We start from the raw sequence: 15,277 nt of genomic DNA, 5'->3' as shown, positions 1-15,277 counted from the left end.
GTGATCTTTGGTGTTTATACTGTGTTTATAGAAAATTCATTGTCTAAGGTAAGGTGAAGCAAGGAGAAGGTTTAATGCCTGGTTTAAAGTTAAATGATGAGAACACGTTTCCTCCACTGACTCACCTCCAGCCGGGTGACTAGTTTTTTCTTTATGGCATTTTGAGCTGCAGCGTTAGTGGCAACACGTAGCCCCTCAGCTGCCTCCCTGAGTCTCTGCTGCTGGTCTTCATTCTCCGGGTAGGCAGCTGCCCCCTGAGGGTGGAAAAGCACACATTCATGCATACATGTGCAAATGTGAAAACACAGACACACACACTCTCTGCCATGACGCACACTGTAGATCCAGAAAAGAACAGCTACTGGATATTTATAATTTAAGTTGATCAACTCTGGTTATATTGTACATTTTTATAAGCTTGATGCAAAGAAGCATTTAACTCTGTCTGCTTTCAGACAGTTGCCACGGAAACCGTCAGATCCTTACTTCCTCTTTGATAATGGCAGTGATGTGATGATTAATGTGTGACAGATCAAACGCATCCTAACGAGCTATATGCCGTGTTTCACTTGCACGGGTATTTCACACTGATAATATTCTGCTCAACACTACCAGGGGCTCATTAAAAGCCACTGCTACTGCCTCGTTTTAGTTTGGGTTTTAAAAAAAATTGCTTTTCAGTATTGCAAAGACTGTTTTTTTTATCGAAAGGGAAGGAATTTAGTTAGGATCTTCAACATAACTTTAAAATTTAGGATTAAACACAGAAAATATTCAGAGACTGGACTAGATTAAAGGATGAATCAGACAGAATAAATGTAAAGAGGTTTACCTAATCATAGTGAAGTAACAACAATTACAGCACTTTATTTAAAAGCCATCACCTTAGCAGCCTCCACCATCCGAGCCGTGGCATCAGCCAGGAGTTTGGCTGCGGCGAGAAGTTTCTTTGAGTTGTCAACATCAACCTCTGCCTCTGCATCCGACCTCATGGCATTGACTAAATCAGAGGTGGCTTGGGCCAAAACCCGTGCCTGATGCACCATCTCTCCTGTTCATACACATAGCGAGACATTAGCACGTAAATCCACACGGCCCAGACAAAACTACTGAAGGGATCAACACAAAGAGCAGCAAACTGGCAACATTTATGTTCCAGCAGAAAATCAGTTTGTGATACAAAACAGATTTAGGTTATTTTAATAAGAAATGATAATTTTAGTTTAGATAACCCCAACTGTTTAAATGTGTTTGAAAAAGTATTTTCAGTAAAACTCAGGCTAAATGTAACACAAATCTGAATCAGAGCAGTGACTGATTAGTGTGGCTGCATCTAATAATTTAGCTTCTTGAAGCACCTCATTACTATAGACACACATGGATCACAAGCATTTTAGATTAGGACGAAAATAGGACAACATTTGAACACACCTATTCATAAATGTTTAATGAATAAATGTGTTCAAATTTTTGACTTGTCAAAAATTCTGTTTCTAGATGAGTATACTTTGTGTTCGGGACTTAATAAAAGAAAAAAATCATCTAATTTATGCAAAATTATTTCCCTTTTTTGCAATCTAGTCCTACTAATAATAATGCAACCAGAAATACAAAAGGTTTTTTTATATCAATGAGAATGGTAAAAGTAGGTAAATCTATCAACTATAATACATTTTTATATAACATCCTATTCTCATTCATTGAGTGAGAAATCCCTCTAAGTTTCCTCATCTTGTGGATTCACATTGTTTTCACCTTTATCTCCTCTTTTAGCTTAAGGTTTCCAATGACTCATCCTCCTTCACAGAAATAAAAAAAATCGTTGGGATATATGTAACACCTCCCCACACATCTGCTATAAAAAGCTGCGTTTCCGAAACTCCCACCTCCAGCTTAAAATAACCCATCCAGTAAAAGTTCATGGAAGATATCTACAAACTACATCCGACACCTTTGGGAACGAGCCAGTCCTTTCAGCATTAAATGCTTATCTAGTAATTCTACAGTTTGTCCTTTTTCTAATGAGAATTTATTGAAGAAAAATGTTTGTGTTCCTTAAAAATTCTCAGGTCATGTGTTTCCTGTTAAATTTCAAAGGCTCCCTGAAGCTGATTAAGACCAGACCAGGAACTCTGTAGTGGTTTTGGATGACATGTCTCCTACAACCCCCTGGGAAATGCCTGGCTTTGAAAATACTTCAGCCTCATGACTCAAATCAAAACAACTAACTTGAGATCTGAACATGCATGGGGCACTTTTTAGGACTGTTTATCATGGAGACAAATGCAGGTAATATTTTAGGCTTCCTGATGCAGTTAAAACATATTAAAACAGGTAAACTTAAGGCAGACATTCCATAAGAATCAGCTCATCAGCTTTGGTGACTTCTTTATAACTCACCAGCATCGCCCATGGAAGTGAAAATATTTTCGGTTACGCTCATGATTGTATCCGTGGCCTGATCGTAGCGTCCGATGGGCTCTCCGCAGCTGGCGTAGTGGCGTACGTGTTGCAGTAGGTCACTGAGGGCCTGGCTCACCACACCGGCTGCTGTGCCGACTTGTTTCAGGAGTTCGCTGTCGTCACTGGCCGAGCGGCAGGCTTTCACACAATTCTCAACAGATCGGTCCACCAGTTTTCCGGCCTCGACAAGCTGCTCCTGACACACTGGGGAGCTGATGGTTGGACTCACCACCTGCACCATAAGAAATTTTGCTAACTGACAGCTTGACTCCAATGGACATTGCCAAAGTTTTAAACACAGATCTCACACAATCTGTTAGCACTCAGAGTATGGGTTGAGGATGACTCTCAGCTTCTACCACTCCAAACTTTGGCAGCGGGTGGTAATAATAATAAATTTTGATTCCATGAAACTTGAAACAACCTCGTTTTTTTTGGAGTATAACAAACTGTATATTGGTACCTTGGTGCAGGCGACCAGTTGTGAGGTGGACAGGGCACACTGAGTGGCAGCTGCGATCACTCGGTTCTGCAGCACGGTGTCCTCGGCCACCTGGGCCACATTCTTGGCCTTCAGGACCAACATAGCAGCTGCATTGGCCACTGCTTTGGCCAGATTCATCAGGGTGTCCTGCAACATATTATTCAGTGTCCATCACTGAAACCGAGCACAGCTGTCTACATGTGGCTAAAGGGACCAAGAAAGTAAATGTTTTCTGTCCATTTTGTTCAGCTGATTTAACGTGATTACTGTGCAACTACTGCAAGAAGAGGAAGAGGACTAACCATAAAAAAGTGTGAATGATGAATTTAAACTTCATTATAATGTGCAGCGAATGAGTTGCATATCATGTTAATGTAGTGGAAGAACTCTGGCTTAATATCAATGAGAAAAAGGATGTAGATGATTCATGAGCTCTCTTTTCAAGCAATTAGCAATAGAAAGAAAGGTATGAAAGATGTAAGAGGACAAATAAACTGAGGTGAGTGTCGCACATAAAGTAATTACCATGCCAGAGAATAAAAGAAGTAGGCCGTGAAACCAGCTGATGAGCTAAAACAGAGGTCTTGGACATTGTATAGTCGTTTTTTCCTCTTCTGTCTGATGCTTTGTTACAAACCCACCTAAAGTGTCAGGCTAATAACACAGCCTGAGGTAATTACATAAGTGTGTATTGACATTTTTACGGAAGGCCTGAGAGTATTGGCCTGTGTGGAACTTCCTGTTTGGCCGACACTGTCACAGAAATAGTGAGTGGGCTGTGTCCAACCTGGAACTTCTCATCAGTCTCGCCCTCCCCCATGTGACGGAGCAGGTCCCCACTGGCTTGTCCAATGCTTCCTGCTGCAGTCAGCACCGTCTGTCTGGGCTGCAACGGGATGACATCAGCACATTCATTACACCAAGCCTGGCCTGTTCTCACACTGACCTTCCAAAATAATCTAAAACAGGATCAGAAAAGCCTGTGTAATGCATCTTCATTGTGTTGCTGTTAAAAGAAGCTCAACAATATGTGTTTTTTATCTGACCTATGGGGATTAAAGTTGAGGATAAAATTCAAAAAACAAACAAACAAACAAACAAAAAAATCACCACAGTAATCAGTAGGGAATCTCACCTCAGCAGCTGCAGGCTCAACAGATCTAAGCAGATCTGACACAGCTCCTGCCAGCATCCTGGCAGCGCCCATCAGCTTGTATCCACTTCCCACCTCGTCGTCCATTAATGCAGCCAGGAGCTTGACTCCCTTAGACATTTCCGTGAGGTTGGAGGAGATGGTGGTGATGGCACAGCCCACCGCTGTGTAGTCGGTCTCTGTCGGTTCACCTGCAGAGGAGAGGCAGCCGTCATAGCAAACTACATCAACCTGCATCTCTGCTGTGCATCTTAATTCACCAAGCTGCTGCAGCATCGATTTAGCAAAGCCACAGGGCAGTCTGCGTGTCATTCACTTTAACACGCACATCAGTGTCATAATTAGAGCCCATTTGAAATGGCTCCATGGAGTTGGGGGCATTGATGGAGCAAGTAGCCATGAAGAAAAAACATAAAAAAACAGAACAAACTTTGAATTAGATAGTGGGAGGAGCTGAAATGAAACTCTCACAGATGGTATGGTAAGATTAAAGCTTGGTACCAGAACACATACCTGAGAGAAACAATCAGTAGAAATAGATTAAAGAAATAAAAGCATTTATTGAGTCATGTGCTCAGAACAAACTTCATAAACCTGAATTCAGTCTTTGACATCAAACTGAAAGTGACAGTGTGTGTTGTCCTCGAGCTGCTCAGCATTTTCCCAAGAACTCACCTGCTGTGAGATTGACCACTGAAGCCGTTCCAGCAGTGATGGCATCAACCTGAGAGTGGATTTCATGTTTGGACTCATCCACTTTGTTCTGAACCCAAACCCTGGATGCCTTTTGGAGGGGGAAAACAAGAGATCTTTTGGTATTCATCACAGTGGGAGATTTACAGCTCATATTGACTTGGATCAAAGGACTAGACCAGTTAACAAACATATGGCTTTAGAAACTCTCCAGCATCTAATACTGTCTATCCACATTTACATTCAGTTTTACAAAATAATATGGTGACTAGAGAGTTAATTTCATTTAAGGTAGTCTTTTCTTTAAAAATCTAGAATATCAGAAATGAAACAATTAAAAGCTGTGATTGTGGCTGTATGTCTAATTGTATAAATGCCAATTAAGCATTTACACCGTTGTTTTCCTGTGTTTTATTAATACGTGTTTTTTGTAAACTACTTGCATACTTTGCACTATTTTAATGGTTTATATATCAAAACGTTCAGCTCATTCAGGACATAGGTGCTAGGACTTTTGGTCTTTGTAACTTTTATACCTTTGAAAATATCTAACTTTATTCAAAAATCTTTTCCCCATAGAAATACATCGAGATCTCTTCAGTTCCTTCAAAACCATTGTTCTCTGTGAAATCTGCTTCAGCATAGTTGCTCCGTTTTGTCATCTTGTGCTACTTTCAATTTTTAAATACTGTTCTGCTTCTTTTAGCCAGCCTTTTACTACTTTTGTCTTTTAAGCTACCGTTCTGCTACTTTTTAACTTTTACAGTGTCTTGCCTTTTGCTTCCTTTAGATAACAGCCTTTTGTGACCTTTAGATTTTAGGCAGCCTTGTTAAACTTTTACCTTTTAGCAACATTTTACTTCATTTAGCTTTAGGTTAGCCTTATGCCACTTTTAGCTAGCCTTTTGCTGCTTTTAGCTAGTGTTTTGCTACATTTGACTTTTAGCAAGTGTTTTACTTCTTTTAGGTTTTTGCTCCTTTTAGATTTCAGCAAGTGTTCTGCCTCCTTTGGGTTTACCAGTTTGGTTTCAGCTTCTTCCCCACATTCAGAACTTAGCATTTACATTGCATTTTCACAGAAACTGCAATTTCTCTAGTCTTTTTATACGTTTTGCATCAATTTCAATACATTTTCTAAAGTTCTGTAGTAAATACAGTAAAACTCACCAAGTCATGGCCCAGTGGAGGCAGATTATCTACGTGTCCCAGGTCGGACTGGGCCTGCTGCACAGCCTTCATGCTGCTGTTGATGGTTCCCATTAAAGCCTGCTGGGCTAAACTCTGTCGACAGCAAGCAACAGTGGCACACACTCAGGAATAAACACAAGCAGTCTGAATAGGGAGTTGTCAAACGTGTGACATTTCCCCAAACCACATTAGACAAATGAGTTACCATGCTAAAATTGTTAACTGCAGCAAAAAAGAATAATTCAAACTTAGTGATGAAATATTTGAGAATATCATCTTCCATTATGATGTTTTAGCACTTTGAATACTAAAGTACTAAACATAGAAGACGCATTGAATTGTTTCATCCTTTTTAATATTTTAAATAAACAGAATCCCACTCACCAGGGGAGGCATGTGTCCTCTGTGCATCTGCCCGGTGGTGATTTGCTGTTGGGCAGAGGGCATGGTGCCCACATTGAAAGTGTCAGGGCCACCAACAGAGCCGGATCGTATGATACCAGGGAGGGCCACTGACCCATGCTCCACACGGCCTACCCTGTTGAACTGCTGCTGCAAGATTGTAGATCTAATGTTGAAGAGAAAAGAAACAGAAGTTAGTGATAAGGTCAGTTGTTTTAAAGCTGTTTTATTGTTCTTGTGTACCATGTTTAACAAACATACATGCTGATGTTATGTGTAGAAATAACAGAATAAATTATTGGTGACTTTTACTTTACTTTTCATTTATGTACTTTAACGTAGGGCAATGATCAGTATGTCTTGGCCCAAAACTGTACACCATCTTTTACAGCTTATATGATTTTAACAAATTGCAAATTGGCACTTCGATGTGTTAACTGCCTCCTTTATTTTGTAAGCAAACTTATAATTAAGATAGTGAAAATATGATAATGATACCAGATGATAACATATGTTTAATTAATTTTGATTGCAAAAATTACAAAATGATAATTACTGTATACCAAATTTTAAGCACCAACAATCTTTCCCACAGTGAGCGGACCTTGTCAGAGCAAACACAGCACAGAAAAATGGGTTTTTATGCCCAACAGATGCTTCTGACTAATGGTTAATTACAGCTTGTTTAGAGAAGCAGCAATTATGTTTTTGAAATGAGGTCCACAACACGAGTCGACAGGCCCCGTAAGCAGCGGAAGTACCGAGACCCAATTTGATAAAAAATACTTTTTTTTTTTTTAAAAAAAAGATGTGGATTTCCTGTGAAAATATATTTCCAAACTCTGTTTCTTATTCACACTCCAGTTCTGTTCGACTCTCAGGAACCACAGAATCAATTACGCTGTAGAGATGCGTTTCAAGTGCAGCCCTGCTTTCACACTCTGGTAAACTTCTGTCTTGCCTCCGTGTCTCCGTTCTTCCTCATCCTTGGGCCTGCAACCCCCAAAATCAATCTCAGCAAAGATCTTAAATAATGTCTCAATTTTTTATTGTGTTCGTGCCTCCAGATAGGAGAAAACAATAGTGAGGAGAGAAAAAAAAGAAGCTCGTTAGTGATATAAGAAAGAAGTAAGATATACAGAAGTATTTTTAGAGTTCATCACATCTAAAAGGACAGTGAAATTTCTCAACATTGTTCAAAAATAAATATGTCTTAAAGCTGTGCCACAAAGGGAACTCAATGGCACGTCTGGAGCAATAAAATAAAATTGTGAGAAATGACTTTGGCCCCATGTCACTTCCTCACCATCTGAATAGTCCTTTCCACCTGCAGCTCAGGAGAAGGGACTGAGCTATGAGGACAAGATAACAGAAGCACTGAGGCTGCACAAGAAGACATGAGAAGTGACTCCATTAGTTAATCAGTTTTAGCTGTAAACCCAATGACTACTTTCTGAAAGATTTCATTCAATCTGTCCACTGGTTCATCAAATGTTTTGTTAACAGACAGAAAGGATTGACTCCAGTAGTTAAAGGCAATGTTTTTAACAAAGATCTTGCACAATCAGTTAGCGCTCAGAGTTTCAGTTGTGGGTTACTTTCAGCTACTACCACACCAAATCTTAGCTCAATATCTGTAAAACTGACTATGTTATAGGCATTTTTGTGTTTGCTGAGGAAAAATTGTAGATGCATATGCAACAATTACTTTCTGAGAGTTTTATTGAAACTCTTTTAGTGGTTCGAACAGACAAAACAAACACACATATTAGCACCCTTTGGATGCAGTAAAAAATAGCATAACATTTCATTAGCTGCTATTTTAACCTGTGTGATATTTTAACTTCTAATGATGCAGGACTATAATTCAGTGATTTTAACCTAAAGCTGTCTGTAGAAAATTCATAAGATTCCCTTTAACAAATTTTATTTGATTATCCTTAACATTCAAAGAACTGTTTCTCTGCCTTATTTGAACTTATCTCTTGTGTTTAAGAACTACACTGAACTGGCACAAAAGTGATTACATGGGTAATTAAACATTAAGGTTCAAATGCTTAAAGAACCACCAGACTGTGCTCATAAATTAAAGTGGTCAGCACTTTTTGTTTTTACAGCAGACAGCACATAAACACTACTTACTTCTTAGGGCAAACAGAATCCTCCAGCATGGTGGATTCTTCATCCCCCTCAAGGCCAAAACGATCCTTACTCTGCTTCTGTAGGCAGGTGAGATATCACAACAAACATTGTTTGGTATTTGTACGGAAAACCGGATGAATGATGTATTAACTCAAGGATGCTTTTTTTTTTTTTCGTTGCACTTGCCTTTTTAAGAATGATGTCAATATACCCTGCAATCAATTGGGATATCTGTTCTCCTTCTGTAGTCTGGACAGAGTAGTAACTCTCCTGGTACTCTCCAAAATCCTTTAAAATGCATCAGAAACAATGTTCTTTAAGCCACAGCATATTGTCATCTGCCGAGATGAAAACATAATCTGTATGTATTAGAAGGAGTGAGGAAATGTGTGCACAGACAGAAAAATGCATCACTGGGGGTGAGGGACAGAATAAATTTGGCAGTACTTTCATCATTTCAGCTCTTAAGGAAAAAAATGGCTTCTTTGGAGCGTCCCATTTCTCTAAAGAGCTGATTGCATCTGAAATGTAGTGAATCTGAGAACTGCTTACTTCAAAGTATTTTGCAGAAACACAAGGGTGAGTTTTTAATTTTTTTTTTTTTGTTTAAATCAATGATAGCAAATATACCTTGGGAGACTGCTGCAAAATTTGCATGATCTATTAATCTTTAAATGGAGTAACCCTTTTCAGTACGAGAAGAAAACAGCCAACAGCTTTCGGAAAAAAGAAAAAAAAAGGAAAAGCTCTCAGATAAATAATACATCTAAATTCTGCACATTCTCCCCGTGGAGTCTATTGTGAACTCAGATAAAGTAGCTGGCTAGCATGCTGAAAATGTTCAATATTCCAGTGTGAAGCCTCGACATTTTTAAAGGGACTGTGTGTGTTGGGAAATAAAATTGGAGTCACGCTGCGCATATGAATGCATGCATAACATTAGAAGTGGCTTGAAAATAGTGCTTGACGCAGGGAGTCGGTCACACCGTACCAAGGTGAAGCTCTTGGGGGAGGCTGCCCATCTCTTGACTGTTGTTAGAGGCCATTCCTGAACCACATCCTTCGTCTTCTCATCAACTCGCATCACTGACTCTTTGGTTATCCCCAGCAGCCTTGGGACCAGCTTATTTTTACCCTTCATTTTTTCCTGTCAGGGGAAAAAGAACAAAAACAAACATCAGTCAAAAATTTTGGTGCTAAACTTCAACACAGATGATTCCTGCAAGCTGTAAGAAGTGCAACCCCAATTTCCCCCCAAAAAGTTGGGACATTTTGGAAATAGTAAATAATAACAGAATGCAGAATCCCTGAAAAAGATGTCATCTAGATGTGAGCGTATGGTGTTCTAAAACCTCAATATACTTTTCTGCATTGATAGTGCGTTTCCAGATGTGCAAGCTGCCCATGCCATAGGTACTAATGCATCTCCATACTATCAGAGAGGCTGGCTTTTTGAACTGTGCGCTGATAACAGGCTGAGGGTCCTTCTCCTCTTTTGTATCAAGGACATGATGGTTGTGGTTTCCAAAAATATAAAAAATAAAAAATTCAATATTGATTTGTCTGACCACAGAGCAATTTTCCACTTTGTCTCAGTCCATTTTATATGAGCTTGGCCCCAGAGAAGATGGTGGAATAGAACTTTAATCAACATTTGAGGATGGCACAGTGAACTGTGTTTACAAACATTGGTTTGTGTTCCTGAGACGTGCAGTGATGTCTAAAACAGAATCAGACCTATTTTTAATGCTGTGCTGCCTGAGGGCCTTAAGATTATGGGCATCCAGTATTGACTTTCAGCCTTGTAATTTGTGCACAGAGATTTCTTCAGATTCTTGAAATCTTTTGATGATACTATACACTGTAGATGATGGGCTATTCAAAGTATTTACAATGTTCTGCTAGGGAACATTATTCTGAAATCGTTTTACTATTTTCAGACACTGTTTTCAGCAGACTGGTAAATCTTTGCCCATCTTTACTTCTGAGAGATTCAGTCTCCCTAAAAGGTTCTTTTTAGTCCCCTTACTGAACTGTTGGCAGTTAACCTTATTCATTGCAAAAATCTTATTCCAGCTGTTTCTTATTTGTACCACTTACTTTTACAGCCTATGGTTGCCCTTGTCCTGTCCTGTCTTTTTTGAGTTCTGTCGCTCCATCAAATTCAAAATTACCTTATTTTAAGAGGCAGCACAAATTCTGAGTTTTAACATTTGATATTTTTCTGAATTTTGAATACATTGTGAATAAAATATGGGTTTGCAAGATTTGCAAAACATTCAGTTCTGTTTCTGTTTACTTTTTACAGAATGTCTCAACTTTTTCTGAACTGAGGTCATAAATCATGATGCCATTCAGCTGGTGAAACACAGATGTTGCCTCTGTGGCTTGAAAACCCATGACCTGATGAGCTCGGGCTTGTTTAACCGGTGCTTTATTGAACAAGGGTCTCCACAGGCGTGAGTCACTGTCGGCACAGCAGCATGGTGCTTCCACCAGCTCTGCTGCCCACTGAAAATCTATTACAGCTCACTTCAGACACCAAGCCTAAACTTGGCTCCCCTCCAGGGGTGGAGAGGACAGAGGGAAAATTAGCAGTGTGTAGCAGTGAGGAGGTCAAAAATATATTAATTCAGTGTCTTAGAGCTTTTGTTTTTCTTTATCACAGGGTCAAAACTGATATTTTAGACAATAGTGCAAAAACCAGGGGAACGGTTTTAGCCTAAGCTCTCTTACACTCAAGGGCAGATAACATTATTCCAGTGTTCATGAAATCTTTTGTGAAAACATTTATTGTTTTAGCTTACGTTATTTGAACGTCATGGTTTTCAAGGCTGCAGTCAAGCAGGAAGAGTCCCTTTCTAATTTGAAGTGGACAGATGATTTATTATGCCATTTATATTGTTACCCTTAATTATTTCAGGGTAAACATGCTTCAAAAAATACACTTGAGGCATTAGACTGTACACACTCACACGCACGACTCCAGCAAACCTACATTTAAGCTTATTGTGCAGCTCTGCATCCCCCTAAAATGCAGTGATTAAAGACTGACAAATGAGAAATGGAAGGTTACAAAATATCCTTCAACAGTGCCACGTTGTCGATTTTGCCTTTGCAAACATCAAGAGCAGAGTGCAGCAGGAGTGAATTATTTAGCAGAGTCTTGAAATCTCCATCACTACATCTCCTCTTTGAACAGACTGTGCTTGCACTCACGAGTTTCCAAAGACTGCACACAAAGATAATTTGAACCTGGCGGTGTGCTTTAACTACGGGGCCAAACACTCCATTTATCATCCATTAAGACCCCCACAGATAGCTGCACTCTTCCTCATTTTTCCCCATTTTTCTGCAAGTTTGTAGTCAAATGGGCTGCTGTCGGGAAGCTTTGATAACACTCGCTCGTGCATCTTTATCTCGTTCGCTTTCCATTCCACTTTTGTGTCGCCAAACCGGAACAGAAAAAACTGCTATACTGTCATGAGCCCCCACTCAGAAGCTCTTGATTTGTTGTGATAATGGGCCTTTTGGTGCTTCAAACAAGCTTTCATACCTGTTTGACAGCACAGTCCATCACAGTGGGTATCAGAGCAGCTTTTGAGTCAGAGCTGCCAATCACTGCAACAATACCCTCAAATGACTGTTTATAAAAACAAAAAAGCTGTACAACCCATCCATCCATCCATCTTCTTTACCCACTTCTTCTTTCCAGGTTGCGGGAAGCTGGCGCCTGTTTCCAGCGGTCACTGTGCGAGAGGTGGGAGACACCCTGGGCAGTTTGCAAAGTCCATCATAGAGGCCATACAATATTTTTCTTAATTTATTGCTGGTCGCTGAAATTTTAGGAATACTACAAATGCTGCAGTATTTGCACTTTTTGCCCTGTTATTATTATACATTACCTGTTGCAGCATGATGAAAACTGTCTTACATGTCACCAGTTATACAAATGCAACAAAAAATGTGTTGTTAAATGTGATACTTTTCACAGATTTAACTTAAAAGTGTTAGTTTAGATCTTCTGAAGTGGGGTTCTGTTTAAAGGTTTGGAGCACTCAATATCCTATCTGTTGTAGCTGACAGAACCAATGTTTACGGCCCTAAAAAAGTCAATAATATGCGTGTTTTCATAAATCATTAAAATATTTTTGACATTTGAGTTGTTGGCAGTGATCCGCTATGGTCCTGGCCTTGCTTGGCCTTTAGCTCATCAATATAATCAGAATTTATCTGTTTTTATTTCCAAACTGAGGCTGTTCAAAGAGATGTTTACAGTAGGTAAGGTATTAGTTGTTCATAACCTTTCTACAGAACTCCACTTCAAACGATTCAAACTATCTCTTTAATGGAGGAAATCAGCTTGTTTGTAGCTCTTACCTTCACAAGGAAGAAGGACACTCCGTAAGTTGGTAGAGACCTGGCAAGCTTCACGTACTTCACTTTTGCCTCGATCTCTGTCATTTCTCCACAGTTTTTATGCTCCTGGACAAACAACAGTTGCAGCTGTAATTTATTCCGTATTTCATAGCATTTTCAAATGCTGTGGTGTAAAGTCTATGCACACGTTTAGTTAACTGGCACTTTTATTCAAAAAATAGCTGCAATTCTTGGACTGCCTAGAATTTCAAACACAGAATGCTTTAAAATTCAAGAACTGACCAGTGTAACATACATACTTGGAATATTTTCTTCTCAGATCCTCTCTGCTTGATGTACTCCTTAGGCAGGAACTCCTTCAGGCTAGAGAGATAAGTGGAATGTTTTACATGGTTACCAGCTTAGGCTACAGGCATTTCCGTTCCTATTAGCATACCTCTACATATGAGGTCAATCGTGCTTTAGCGCCTATGTATCAACACAGTTGTAACAGCTGAGATCAACTCTGAGCTTTCCACAGGAGGGAATCCCCGAAGGAAGTGATAACTACTGCAGAAAAAGCACCAAACAATGGGATTCTGAATAGTGGTAGAAATTGAATTTTTTAATCAAGATAACTTACTCTAGGAATCCAGGCTTGTGTTTGTGCTCCACGTGGGGTCCAAACTGGATCTGAGCCTGGATCCCTGCAAACTCACAGGCTTTATCAAAGGAGACGGGGTGGGAGCCATTCAATATATCATCCCTAGCCTGGAGGAGACACGAGGACAAGAAAGCGGGGGGGGGGTTAGTGAAGAAAAAGACAGGACTACAAAGGCATCAGAATACCCCAAAAATCACCAGAGCTCTGTAACGAGCACTTCACTTTGTGTGCTTTGGACACTCAGCTTCAAGAATTTGTTATCTGAAACTCTTGTCATAAAAACGATGTTATTGGAAAAAAGACAATTTAGCAATCCTTTACAATTTTTCACCTGTATGTAATGATTTTTGTTTTCCTTTAAGCTGTCGAGACATCACTCATATTATGTTTCAATGCATCTCCAACCAGACTCCCCACATTATCTTCACCATTTCAATTGATAGGAGGGGAAAAGCCTTTGTTGACATGTTTCAAATGCTTCTCCCTGCGTGCAGTTTTCTCCAGGGGGCAGTCAGCTCTGCCCACTCTCTCTTTCTAGTTCACTGCTGCAAATTTAATGGCTTCAAGAGCCGAGAGGCCATGCTGACAGACACAGAGAGAGAGAGAGAGAGAGAGAGAGAGAGAGAGAGAGAGAGAGGCTCCATCTATGCTTTTAGCATTGGCATATCAGTCCACAGCATGGACTCAGCTCAATCTTACGTCCCATTACATCAATAAAAACCTAAGCAGCAGCTTACTGCTGTAATGAGCACGACCACGTCCTCTCCCACAATCGTGTCCTTCGCCAAGTACAACTCACTGTGAAGTGCATAAGCTCTTAGTGAACACAAGAGGACACGCTAAAATTAGTCCTCACACATGCCATTCACATTGATACACACTGCTCACGAGATAGCGTTAGACAATGTAGGACTAAGGGAATAACAGAAGAAACAGAGTATCTAATTTTAGAGCAACTAATGCTTGCAGACAGTTCAGAGAGTTTAATTTACTAACGCACCCCAAGCACTTTGAAAAGTTCTGCACATTGCAAAAAACTGTTTCAAGTGCTTCTCCCTCATCCCTCAAATTTTAGCAGAATATTTGTAAAATTGACAACAATGTTTGTGTTTTCTTAGTTATGAGAGCCATCTTGATGTGGGTTGGCTCCAAAAGTTAATCAGTTGTAGATGAGCATCTTCTGATTATTACCTCAAAGTTTCATCAGAATACGAGCATTGGTTCATGAGATATTTTGTTAATAGACAGGCGCACAAACACAGGCAAAAAACATTGTTTGTCTTTTGGCAGCAGGCACTAAAAAAAGATGTCCATCGTTTAGCAGCATAAAATTGAAACCCTTTATGCATCCCTTAAAACTGAGTTTCCAGTGCTTGGGAAAATTAATGAAAAAATGATCACCTTCCAAAATGAAAGCAAGATTGAAACACTAATGTTCTGAATGAGTCATATTATATTCATAATAATGATTCTAACCTAACCCTGCTGATAATAAGAAAATCAACATGAGCCAAAATGGTCAAACTGACAGTAGGCAGAGAGCTAGAAAGTACAGCTACACAGCAAATCCAGAAGGCCCAGATTAACACTGTCAGATTTGATTTCAACACTTTTAAAGTGTCTATATGGGTCCACACCAGAAAGTGTTAATTTAACTCTTTTTGGAGAGTTGGTACCTTAACTCTTATAAAGTGTCAAATATCAAATCTGCTGGAGTTAATAATTTAAC

The 15,277-nt window shown here is 39.6% G+C and overlaps 1 protein-coding gene across 7 annotated transcripts in view; it reads right to left on the bottom strand.

The window, feature by feature from the left end:
• Positions 1-15,277, bottom strand: part of tln2b (talin 2b) — a 102,520-nt gene that overhangs the window by 33,170 nt on the left and 54,073 nt on the right. For 6 of the 7 annotated variants that reach the window (XM_017406004.3, XM_017406000.3, XM_017406001.3 and 3 more), the window contains exons 7-21: positions 13,528-13,655; positions 13,205-13,268; positions 12,906-13,010; positions 9,517-9,672; positions 8,712-8,813; positions 8,526-8,602; positions 6,366-6,549; positions 5,961-6,074; positions 4,776-4,884; positions 4,083-4,291; positions 3,735-3,833; positions 2,927-3,094; positions 2,401-2,695; positions 885-1,051; positions 126-254 (exon numbers count right to left, since the gene is read on the bottom strand). In XM_017406004.3, coding sequence (XP_017261493.1) covers positions 126-254; positions 885-1,051; positions 2,401-2,695; positions 2,927-3,094; positions 3,735-3,833; positions 4,083-4,291; positions 4,776-4,884; positions 5,961-6,074; positions 6,366-6,549; positions 8,526-8,602; positions 8,712-8,813; positions 9,517-9,672; positions 12,906-13,010; positions 13,205-13,268; positions 13,528-13,655 — 2,106 coding nt within the window. Of the gene's footprint in view, positions 1-125; positions 255-884; positions 1,052-2,400; positions 2,696-2,926; positions 3,095-3,734; positions 3,834-4,082; positions 4,292-4,775; positions 4,885-5,960; positions 6,075-6,365; positions 6,550-8,525; positions 8,603-8,711; positions 8,814-9,516; positions 9,673-12,905; positions 13,011-13,204; positions 13,269-13,341; positions 13,386-13,527; positions 13,656-15,277 lie in introns of those variants that run through there. The other variant, XM_037978308.1, reaches the window with a different exon arrangement.

The sequence above is a fragment of the Kryptolebias marmoratus genome, linkage group LG11 (genome assembly GCF_001649575.2).
Source record: "Kryptolebias marmoratus isolate JLee-2015 linkage group LG11, ASM164957v2, whole genome shotgun sequence".
NCBI lineage: Eukaryota > Metazoa > Chordata > Actinopteri > Cyprinodontiformes > Rivulidae > Kryptolebias > Kryptolebias marmoratus.
Note: the sequence above shows the minus strand (reverse complement) of the source record. Positions and strands in the feature narration are given on the sequence as shown.